General features: G+C 35.2%; 1 protein-coding gene across 2 annotated transcripts; it reads left to right on the top strand.

The window, feature by feature from the left end:
- Positions 1-8197: 8197 nt before the first annotated feature.
- LOC122028022 (lysine-rich arabinogalactan protein 19-like) lies at positions 8198-11704 on the top strand. 2 transcript variants are annotated; one of them, XM_042587040.1, is made up of 4 exons: positions 8198-8622; positions 8695-8792; positions 11008-11081; positions 11388-11704. In XM_042587040.1, the coding sequence occupies exons 1-3, from the start codon at positions 8322-8324 to the stop codon at positions 11062-11064; spliced, it is 456 nt and encodes a 151-aa protein (XP_042442974.1). In that variant the 5' UTR covers positions 8198-8321; the 3' UTR covers positions 11065-11081; positions 11388-11704. The 2 variants fall into 2 exon arrangements, with proteins under 2 accessions (XP_042442974.1, XP_042442973.1); XM_042587039.1 differs by having other exon boundaries at positions 11008-11099.
- The last annotated feature ends 1004 nt before the right edge of the window (positions 11705-12708 follow it).

Raw genomic sequence — 12708 nt, 5'->3', positions numbered from 1 at the left:
TGTGTTTGAAAATACTTAGAATGGTGTGAGATGCATAGGGTACTACCTAGACTTAAGAATGCTTATGTCTGTGCATCGACATAAGTTTGAGTGTTAAATACCAAATTACATTAATCAAGTTAAGTTATCCTGTATTAGTCAAAACTAACTAGATCACTAACTTAACTTGACTAACCAAGTGAAAGTTGTTACCCTCTAGGTAAACAGCTAGTAGCTATGGTTAGACATGTGGCTAAGGAAATTTTGTTACTCATGCTTGGACTATAGGATTTTTTTAAGAGTGGCCTTAGCTAAAGATTATCAAGTTTTTATTTATTTATTTTTTTGTTATATACCCTAAAAAGTTTCTTTTTGAAAATTTTTAAAACATTTTATCAAAGTCTTGTTCGAAAAATACTTTAAAGTGTTATCCATTTTTTTCTAAAGTTTTCTTAAAGTATTATCATCTACTTTCTGCAAACTTTTTAGCTAAGCTACTTTTCAAGTCAAACCTTTCCCTTAGCTAAAATTAATTTCTAACTTAGTTTTTGAAATTATGAGAAAATTCTTCTAAAAAGCTAAGTGGTTTTCAAAGTATTTTTGAAATAACTTAAACTACGTGTTTATTCTATCTCCTATCAAGCTCCCTTCTTTAAAAACTAAGGATTTAATTAAGTATTTCTCTTTGTTTTCATAGAGTTTTCAAAGTTAGTTAAGTCACATTTCAAGTCAAAGTTTTTGCTAAAGTTTTTACTTCCTTAAAACTCTTTCTAAAACTAATTTTTAGCTATACGTTGAAAACTGAGATTTGAAAACTTTTAAAGGTTTTCTATTTTTCGAAAACAATTATAAAAAGCTTAGCTAAATCTTTAGCTAAGGATCTTGAAATCAAAAAAAATTTTTGTTTACAATTTTAAAAGCTAAATCATTTCTCAAACAAAGTTATTCTTAGCTAAGGCTAATAATGACTTTCTCAATTTTTCTTTACCTTCTATTTGTTGATGATTTTGATATATGGCAAAGGGGGAGAGTAATTCAAAGAAGTAGAAGAAAGAAGAAATTCAAATTCAAATTTTTTTTGAGGGCTTTTATTAGGGGGGAGTCTTTATACTTAAATTTTTTTTACTAAGGGGGAGCTCTGCACTTAATTTTATTATCATTATGCTTGTATCATCACGCTTATCTTTTTATGGTATTATTTTTTCTTAACTTTGAATTTTGTTGCCATAATAAAAAAGGGGGACATTATTAGTGCGGGAAGCATCTGACGATTGAACCTAAGTTTTGATAATGGAAAAGGGATTCAAAGTTAATATTCTTTGTTATCTAACGTGTGTGAATAAGTTTGCATGAAAGTCCTAACTGCGATTAGGTAGGTAAAAAATCCTAGGGGATGGTAACCCTAGGTCCTAGGGGGTGGTAACCCTAGATAGTGAAAAACCCTAAGGGGTGGCAACCTTAGGTCCTAGGGGGTGGTAACCCTATGTGGACAAAAATCCTAAGGGGGGTAAGCTTAGGTCCTAGGGGGAGGTAACCCTAGGTGGCAAAAACCCCTAGGGGGTGGTAACCCTAGGCAGAAAGTCCAGTCGGTCTGGAGGACCGGACTGACATTAAGTATTCTCTCCTGAGTGGAGTAGGTGAGGACGCGTTCCCCGCGGAGGGAATAGTAGGCGTCGGTTCGACCTAGGGTTTCCGGTCGGAAATTCGAAGTCATAACCAGACAGTCTGGTGACTGTCATACATTCTTGTTTATGTTATTATTTATGTGCTAACTTTGTTTTGCAGGATATATTATTATTCTGTGGACTAACCTATCTTGCAGGGACAAAAGAGCACATTATGCTTCGGATGAATAGTACCCGAGGCGCCCTCATGGAGCTTGGAGGCGCCTCGGGTGCAAAGGCGGTGAAGTCTGTGTAGCGAAGCTGGAGGCGCCCTCATGGAAGCTTGAGGTGCCTCAGATGACATTTAAGGCACCTTCAAGGAGGCTGAAGGCGCCCTTAAGTGGATAGACAAAGACTTCTTCGGAGTTGATCCACGCTGCGGATCCGAAGGTGTTGGAGGCGCCCTCAAGGGGCTTTGAGGCACCTCCAACAGTCCTTATATGAAGATCTCGGCCAGCAACTTGATAAGACACAAAAAGAGCAATCCTTCTAAAATACGCTGCTAATGAGACATTCCGATTAAGCTACAACAAGTCCCCGACAATCCGAAGCTGCGAAACTTCCATATTGTGTTGTCGGTATAGTTTTTTTTTTTAGCATTGTTTGTAATCATTCTTTGTAATCCTTTTGCGTGATTATAGTTGTTGCCCAAAGTAAACGCTCAATGAGGATGGACCTTGGAGTAGGAGTCGCCCAAGGCTCCGAACCAAGTAAAAATACTTGTGTCTTTTTGTGTGTGCTTTATTTATTTCTGCTGCGTTACTCGTACGTTTTCGAATACGATAAGTGAAAGCTATGAGCGCTATTCACCCCCCCTCTAGCGTGTCTCAATCCAACAGTAGGTTCATTTCACCCTTTGTCAATGATCTACTCTTTTTTAGATCCTACACATTAGTACAAATGTGAGAAGCATATCCGGTATCTAATACCCATGATGAAGAAATGGATAAATTGACTTCTATAACATAAATACCTGAGGTAAAAGTCTCACTTTCCTTCTTTTTCACTTCCTCTAGGTAACCTTTGTAGTTCCTCTTCTAATGTCCAGTCTGACCATAGTGGAAGCAAGTTCCTTACATAGCCACCCCACCTTTGGGTTTTAATGTATAAAACTTTGTCTTGCCTTTGGTTTAGGTCTTACCCTTACTTTTGAGCTTGTGTTTTCATTTTCCCTTTTCTACCATCAATATGGTATTGGGCTTGGTGTCCTTAAGATTAAGTTTAGCAGTTCTTAATATGCTTAACATCTTATACAATGACTTGTCAATTTCATTCATGTTGTAATTCATGATAAATTCACTATAGTTTTCAAGTAATAATTGTAGAACTAAGTCAGTGACCAACTCTTGGCCTAATAGGGAGCCCAATTTGTCAAGGTTGTCAACGTATCCAATCATCTTAAGAACATGAGTTCCTACAGGGTTTCCTTCTATCATCTTGCATGAAAATAAAACCTTTGATACTTCAAAACTCTCATGTCTTGCCTGCTCTTGATATAGTCATTTTAAATGTTCAACCATTTCATAAATATCCATATTCTCGTGTTACTACTGAAGCTTAGAGTTTATGGTGGCAAGCATAAGACGTGATACATTCAATACATCATCTTGATACTTTTTATAAGCATCCTTATTAGTACGAGAGACAAGAGAAGTAGGTGGTTTAGGAATGGATTGCTCTAGGATATATAGTTTCCTTTCTTACTTGAGGGCAATCCTAAAATTTTGGTACCAATCTAAGAAATTAGCTCAATTGAGCTTGTCCTTCTTAAGAAAAGATCACAGTGATAGGGTATTTGACGTATTTGCAGTCATGGTAAGCTACAATAATAATAACTGCAGAAAATAAGTATCATATTTTAAATTCACTTAATTAGGTCTTTAATTAAATGACACTCCTATTAAATTATAAAACTGAGTAGGAGCAAGGCATGGATGTGGACAAACATAGCTTATCTGCATTACTATCTTCAAACTCAATAGTGTTTACATTTGAATGGGCCAAGATCCATATTTTAGCTTATCTTGAGTTAGCTTTGGCTAATCACCCAAAACTTGGCTATTTAGGTAGATAACATATACCAATTGTATCAAATGCAACTCTTGGATAATTAAGTGAACAATACAATTTGTTCATTGCCCATCTAATGGTGTAGTTCCTAATTTTATACCTCTAAGTTCTTAATCTTATTGGGATAATCTAGTTAAGTCACACCCAATGTTTGATAAGTTGGATATCACAATTATCCTATTACATTCTACCAAGATAAATAGAGACACTTTACTTTGGTAAACTTATTTACTATTGATCAAAGTAGTAATGAGTATCAAACTTTTAGTAAACATTGTAAATTGACTTAATAAAATTACCAATTTGATATGCATCACATACATCAAATAAGCATAGCATATATCAACATACATTGCACAATAGAAAATAAATGTGACATGATTATGACTCATCTAATACGAACTTCTCAAGCCAATGAGAGAATCAAAAAATCAATCTAAGGGAATTGCATCTTCTCTAACAGCTTGCTCGGTTGTCAACCTAAGAGAATTATATCTTCTCCAAGTACTTTCTCGGATGTCATGTGTTGTTGGTCTCCTTCTCCTCAATTATAACCCTTCAATGTTGTACTATAAGAATACTATTCTAATTTGTACATTGCACAATTAGAAGAAACCTCAAGTGACATTCGAGAAAAGTTAGACGAGAAAAGAAATTTTATAACTAGAGATGTGGAGATAAAAGGAACAACAAACAGGCCGTATTAATTTTACAATAAACACACACACACAATCCAATCATATCTGGGGAAAGGGTATAACCATGCACCATGCTATACATTACATGTATCAATTTTATAACATCATTTTTATAATAATTTTAATTAATGACTTATATGGCGAAACCATATGGGGTTCTAGGGGCAGTGGCCCTAGCTGGGTCTAAGGGGTAGTGCCCCTGGTGGCAGTGCCCTTGATGGCAGTTCCTGTTGCAAATGATTTCCTTAACTCGTTAAATGAGTTGCTATTATATTTCCCTTTGATATTAATAATCAAATTTCACAACCTGTTTGTAATAGATCGATCCATTATTGTAATCAAATCATAGTTTTTCTTATTAACAGAACGATTAATATCTCACAATCTGTTCATAACAAATTATCATAAAGATATCAATCATCATAAAATCACCATTGTTTGATTAGTCAAATGAAACCAGATTATTGCATTCATATTATTGAATTAACATGAAACTACAAGCACTACTGTTTCATACAAGATTAATTAAAATACCCATCAAAACCACCCATAAAATGAAAACATGTATAAATCATTCATATAGATCCCAATAAACATGTTCGTTTATATAAGATAAAAATAAATAGTAAAACAATGTAATCGAATTCACAAGTAGCTTTGTCGTTGGTTTGAAAATAATGTTACCTCTTGATGCATAATGTCCGTAGTGCTAGCTATCATATATAAGTTTAGATAAAATCCTAACGTCTTATTAGATAAGATATGTTCGTCATCACCAAGTTTTATATAATAAGACTTTATAACATGTGACCAAGTCTTATTTATAAAATGTGGTCAAGTTTTATTTAATAAGACTTTATTTAATAACGTGTCAAATCTTATCTATTAAAATATTATCTAATAACGTAAGTTTCATTTGGTTTGAGTTTATTTAAAAATCCAAATAAATATTAGATTAAATACAATTATATTAACTCAATAATTCAATAAGATCCAATTAGATTAATTTGAAGATTTGATTGTATTCCTAATATATCCTCCCGTGTAAGGATTAGATTCCTAAAATGAGGAGGAAGGGCCAAGACAATGCAAAATAATTGCTTTCCAATCTTAGATGCATTTGACCTAAATTTTCTGTGTAGGTGTTTGCTTAAATAAGTCTTGGAGTTAATTTACAGTGAATGCAAAATATCTCGTTGGGTGCCTGATCTCCTTTATGGAAAGGGTTGCTACGATAAAACAAAATATCTCCCATGCTTTACTTGTTTATATCTTACTATGGGGCCAATAATACTGTACCACTTAGAATGAATAATATCATCTTTGCTCCCATGAAATTTGCATTTTATTAGAAAGTAAATCTCATTTTGTACTTTTTAGAATTATATGTATCTTCATGATGCTCAATGAATTGATCCTAAAGGTTTTCATTGCTCTTGAAAGGACTCTTCGTCAAGTTAAAGTAGAAAAATTATGATCTATTAAGATACTTAAGAGTTCCCAAAGTCTTATCTCAATTTGTTTTTCTAGTTATCCATGATGGATATTTATAAAGTCGCTAAGGATTTGTTTTTGTTTTTAGTAAAATTAGAAGAATTATTTTATTAATTTGAATTGAGTAAACTAAATTTCTGACAAAGAAAAAGGTCATGTTTGCTTCCAGAGAAAAAAAACAGTCAAAAAGAAGGAATCTTCATCCAAATTAGAGCATGAGTCCACGAGCGAAGGGGAGAACTCGATAAGTTAAGACAAATTTTGTAGGAAGGATGATAAAGAAGAGCAAAAAGTTCTAAGGACGTAAAGAAGATGTTTGAGAATCTAAAGAAGCCAACTAAAGCCACAGGTACAATTAAACCAAAAAAAAAAAAAAATAAGAGTCTAGTATTACTTATTTTGAGTGTAACAAGGTAAAGGAAGCCTAAGAAAAAGACTCTCGAGGCTACTTGAAATGACTCTTCAGCGCTGGATTCATTTGAGGAAGAGGAGTTGTGCAAGATCACCTGGCATAGTTCGTGGCTATCGACAATAGTGGAGAGTTCAAGCGAAGAAGAAAAAACTTATGTTGCACGGAAGGGACATCTATATTTTGAACTTCCCAAAGGATTATCCTACTTTCATATTTACGAAAGAACATATTTATTTCTTAAAATATCCGTTCCATTAAAAAATCAATATTAACAATAACTCACTTTTATCTTTGCTAAATGAGATCGATTATATAAATATTTTTACATCATTATGTTCTATTACTTATTATACCATCATTTATATTTAAATAAATTTTATTTTATTTTATTATTATTAATTAAGTTTTTTTTTTATTTTTTTCTTTTTTATTTAATGTATGTATTTATCATAATTTCATTAAAAAAAAAAATTTTCCATGTGGCTGAGTCACCCCAATACCCCCATAGTGTGATGACCATAGTGGCTCGGCCAAGGCAGTTGTGGGGCCTGTTTGCTCAGTCAAAGGCAATCACACAGCCTCCTTGGTTGAGTCGCCATGTCGCTATATCATGACTGTTGCATTGGCTAGATCATGACTGTTGCATTGTCAGGTCACCTAGTCATAGATGCTGCACAACTTTTTCAAATGCCCAAGTCCTCGCATAGCCTAATCAATCGGCTAAGTCCTGTGTGCGGCCAACCAAACAATTGAGTCGCCCAACTAAAGTCGTCGAGAGATCAGATAGCATGACCAAAGGTAACGCACAACTAGATCTAGGAGTGTCAATTCGGATTGATCGAATCGGGTTGGGTCGAATTGAATTTTTTTTTTTAACTCAATCCGAACCTGACCCGAATCCGAGTTCAACCCAAAATACCTCAACCTGAATCCGAACCCAACCAACCCGATCAATCCGAATCCAACCCATATAACCCAAAAATTCAATTCAAAACGACTTTTTTGAGCTGTTTTTCCTATAATTTTTCACTTTTATCTCAATACTCCATCATTATCATACAAACATGATATTAATATACATAAAAACATCTAAATTTTTAAAATAAAATTTGATTTAACCACAAAAAAAACTCACAAAACCCTATATTTAAGTCAACCCGGGTCAATTCGAACTCCGACCCGACCCAACTCGAAACTTTTTTACTCTCCAACCCTCCAATCCGAACTCGAAAATGCCCAACCAGAACCTGATTTTTTTCGGATCGACTCGAGTTAGATCGTTGAGTCGAATTTATTTTTGACACCCCTAACTAGGCCGACGACCAAGGCTGTTGCACACGACAAAATTTTTAAATAATTAAAAAAGTATTTTTTAATGAAAAATTATTTTTTTAAAAAATAAAAATACGTATTTATTTGAAAGCCGCAAGCGTCCTTTGAAAAAAAAATTAGAAATCTGGTAAATTTTTTTGGAAAAATGTCCAATAAATTATATAAAATAATTGCATATCGTACATGAACCCCTCACACACTCGATTCCTAATCACTATTATGAGATGAGAAGGTGAGTATTACAAACATAATTGAGAGTATCTTTGATTTAACGAAGAAACCAAGTCGACGTGGACAATTCTTTATCTTTTTTTTTTATTAAATTGCTTTGTCAATTAAATTTGGAAATCTATTTTGTCCGAATAGATTCTGTCCCCTCCGGCGCGACACGGAACACGCAACCATGTGATACCATTGGTAACAATGTCTGTTCCCTGTTAAAACCGCCACGAAAAGATCGCACCCAACAAGCAAAGTAAATTCCCTCGTAATCTTTATGATCAGTAAAGACGAAATTACCAAAATACCCTCCTCCCGCAGAGAAAAAGAGAGAGCGCAGAAAGGTCACGCCGTTTTTATCTTCGTCGCCCTGCCCATGGCGGCTCCTGCTTTTCCCACTGAACCAGACCGCTAAACCCTCTCTCTCTCTCTCGGCCCCTTCCCCGGCGATCCATGGCTGCTGCTCGTACGCCGCCGCCTCCTCCAGTGATCGGGAAGGCTGGAAGCTACACCATCTTCATCACTCCCCCATCGACCACACCTGCCGCTGGGAGCCCGAGATCGGACATCCGGAGGCCAGCGCAGGGATCTACTGCCGGAACCCCTGCCGCGGAAGCTCCTTATCCGGCTAAGGCACCTCCTTCTCCTCCCCCGCCGGTGCAGGTCCCACCTCAGCAGTTTGAGAAGCCGGCTGCCAAGTCTGCCGGATCTGTGTTAGGGTTTTTCTGGGACGCGGTCGCCAAAGTCCAAAATGGTATCATGTGCGATTTTTTTCGTGTTTTCGGGCTAAATAACTTCCTTCATTTATCCTTTCTCTGATTGGCAGCGCATTCGAGCTTGGACGAACACTTGGCGAATTGGTTCGGCTTGGACCAATCCAGGTACCAGTGGGCGTTGAATGATTACTTTGAAAGTAGCGGAAAGGTAATTGTTCTTTTGCCTTTTCCGTTTGAGTTCCTTTGGATGGCAATGGCTTCAGGCTTACACTGAAATTGGAATATGCTGTTTCAGTGCTGCATTTATCTTTAATAATTGGGGAGTGATTTTACTTTTCTCATGGAATTATTTCCTGCCCAATTTTCTTGTTCTTCTAGTGTTTTAAAGCTTGTTTATTTTGTGAACAGAATTGTGTTTCAAGCTTCCTCTGACTACAATCTGTTGTTAACTATGGGTTTTTTTATTTAAACACCTCCAGGAGTTTTGAAAATACTTTTCTACTCAAAACAAATTAGCAATTCAAGGTTATAGTTGGCAGAGAACAATTCAAGTTTATTTTGGAAGAGATTGGGATTGGCAGTTTACTTCTGCATATTTTATCTAAAAAGTGTTCTGATTAATAATACCTACATGCTACTTCCAACATTTGCTATTAAGATATTGCGGCGAAGAAGCATTGTGGGTTTCCTAGGATTTTTCAAACATGATTTTCTCTGAAGTTTCTGAAGAACGAAAACGAAACTATGGAATGATTAGCATTTACAGTCAACTTTACCATGCACCTCAAATGTGAATTTGTAATTCCAGAATTAAATACGTATTTTCAAGATCAACAAGGGTTGGGGTTTTAATAATCCTTGCATGTTTTTTTTCTCTCCAAAGCTACTAATCTTCCTTAGTACTACTTTGCCTCCTAAACTTTTAATCTTGCCTCTAGCACTAATACATGTACACCTCTTTGTTCTCTTGGATATGTAAATTTGAGAGGAGGTATGTCAACTTGGTTTTGTTTATGCTTTGTGAAAAGTTGACAGGTGCAACATAAAACAGAGTTGATGCTGGATCTGATTATTGAAGTTAACAAAGCATATAAGATAGTGAGGCTTGGTTATTTTGTTTACTTGTATCGAATTTGAATAACTAGGAAAGAAAATAGGAGGGAGAGGGAAAACAATACAAAATTCATGTGAGTGACCCATGATCCTTGTGCAATTCTATGATTTTTCCCCTTGCCTCCTTCCTATACCTCCTATCTATCCATTCATGTAAATCAAGCATTATATTTCTTTCGTTAGGCGAGAAGGTCAAAATTTATAAGCATTATACCATGGGTAAAAATCTCGAACCGGCAGCAAGGTCGAAACTTGATACTACTCGCTGTGGTTAATTTATCCTATTTCATTGTATCAGTAATATCGATAACTATCGTGTCATATTGACATTTGGTACTATTTGACATGCTACAAATACATCATTTGGTACTTGTATCGATAAGCATTATATTGCTGACCCCGCCTAGTAGGATAAGGTTTGATTGTTGTTGTGGTTGTATTAGTATAATACAATATCAAAATTATACTATTCCAAATAGGACATGAAGTTTGAACTTTGAACTTAGTTATCTAGTTGTATTTTCTTATTTTTCATCTCTTTCCTTATTCCCCCTCAAATTCTTTAACAACATTGTACATCGGAACATCGGTATGATATTGAAACAATATCTTTCTAGTCAAAGTCTGAAACTTTAGCATGATTTGAGACTTTAAACCTTGTGTCATTCTACATTTACTCGTGGATCTTGGAATAACAAAAGTTGCCGTGTGTACAATATATGAGTGCATTATATATATTATGACATGGTTCACATCAATGTTTATCATTAACTTGATTGTGATCCAAGGTTTAGATGACATCCTTCATTGAGATTTATTTGAAGGGGGATTTATGGAATTTGCATTCTGATTAGTTTGCTAACATACTTAATGTATGTTTATTTTTTACCTTTAACCTTCATGCCTTGGTTTCTCATTTGACGTATAAATTGACTATGATTAAGTTCAGACTCCATTAAGGTTTCTATATGATGACTTCATTTTCTCATGGGCGCTGATGCTTTCTCGTTTTGCGATGATATAGTTTTCATTTCTCTTATTACCACATCTATTTTTCTTCTATGTTATTTGGTAATCTTTAGAAAATAATATGATGCTAGATGATCCTTATCACCATTTCCTTGAACATGTTTCTTTTGGATTCGTCTTCCATATACTTAAGTTTTGTATGTTGAAACTGCGTGTGACTGTGTATTTGCTTCGATCCATGAATTCATTTTCTGTAAGGTTAATTATTCTCGAGAAGTAGATTATCTGCACCACAGTGTGGCCTTCCAGTCAAGTTTTTCATATTTGTTTTCTCATTGCAGAAGGAAAGTGAAAAGGTCACAAAGCCAAAAGAAGTTGATAAAGGACAAACTATCTGATAAGTTGTAGTAGAGAGGTATCTAAATGTTTAGGGGTGAGCATTCGGTTAATTTGGTATTAATTTTATATAATTTTTTTTTAGTATTATTTTAAACAAATTCGGTTAACTGAAATAATTAATTTTTAATTTGATTCGGTTAATTCGATTTTAGTAAAATTTTGATTCGATTCGGTTAGCCAATATTAAATTTGTTTTCGGTTAATTTGATTAATTTATGGACCAAATTAATCGAATGCTCACCCCTATCTCATCCGCACATTTTCCTTTTCGTCCAACTTTTTTTCTTCGACTCTGAACTTGTTTATTGTGTTTGCCATTCAGTAAGCGTGTGTTTCCATCCTCCACACGAGGAGAAAAAACTGCAAACTGAAATGATCTGAAGCTGTCGCCATGAACTGCTCAACATGTTGCAATATCAAAAGTTATCGTGCTATCAGATTGATCGTAGACAGTCCGATAAGGAGCCTGGAATATGTTAATAAGATTTCCTTTAGATATATCATCCTGTGTAGGCAATTCGATTCTGTATCTGATGTCTAACAACCAAAATTGCTGTTATTATTATTATTATTTTTGTATGGAATCTAACCATTCATGTGTTAGTCTTAAAGGATGCACCCTCAGTTGCATTGATGTTTTTTTGGGTAGATTTAAATGCCACTCGTACAATTGATGGCTATGAAACATCATCGACGAGTAGAAAAAGGTCACTAGGGAAGGAAGTGATGAGTGGTGTCAAGTTTGTGAATGTCAACGATGATGATCGGATCTCCACCTTGTAACACGTGATGCTTGTAGCTCTATAGGGGGTGAAATTGGTGAGCTAAGTCGGCCGACACTTTGAGCTAAAGATCCATGCATGATCTACGAAAGGGGTGACACAAATCTAAGATAAGAGCGAGTGCACTAGATCTAGACGATGCAATATGGTGTGCTCATATTTGGCCATGGATACAAAGGAACAAGCGGAGTTGCAACTAATCGCCTGGTGGCACTAACACAAGTGGATCAAGATGAGCATGAGGATAAGGAGGCAAAGTCATAAGCAAGAAATCACAACAAGAACAAGAGGAAGAAGAGATTAAGAGGGATTTTCCTCAAGTAAATGAGGAGTTACTGTCCAATTTATAATTACTCACATGATGGAAAAAATCACGAGTCATTTTGGTTGGTTCATATCAATTTATGATCAAATAAAGACACAATCTCATCTAAAGCACAGTTTATGGACGCGAATATGTGAGCACTAAGTCAAATGTGTGCGAATATTAAATCTAACGGGACTAGTTAAAGATGTTTATACCATATTAATTCAAATTTAATGGGTGGCTTTTAGTTTTTCACCTCCTTAAATTTGATCTTTTCTTGTTCCATTTCATTTTGTGCCCTGAGTTACCTCTCTATTCCTATATAGCCTATAGGGAACCTCAGTCCTCTACTTTAAGATACACTACCTCAAGTTATCCTCTTTAGAGTTCTCCTCTCTAAAAGTTTCAAAGCGTTCAAAGTTCGTCTTGAAATTTAGAGCGCTTTTATTTTAAGACAAAGGTCATTTATATCTTAGGCTGCAGTTATTGAAGATTGGAAGCACTTAGATATAAGAATATTGTTATAAAGAGAGTCCAATTTCCACATCTACCTT

The sequence above is a fragment of the Zingiber officinale genome, chromosome 10A (genome assembly GCF_018446385.1).
Source record: "Zingiber officinale cultivar Zhangliang chromosome 10A, Zo_v1.1, whole genome shotgun sequence".
Classification (NCBI taxonomy): Eukaryota; Viridiplantae; Streptophyta; class Magnoliopsida; order Zingiberales; family Zingiberaceae; genus Zingiber; species Zingiber officinale.
This window is presented reverse-complemented; position numbering and strand designations above follow the sequence as displayed.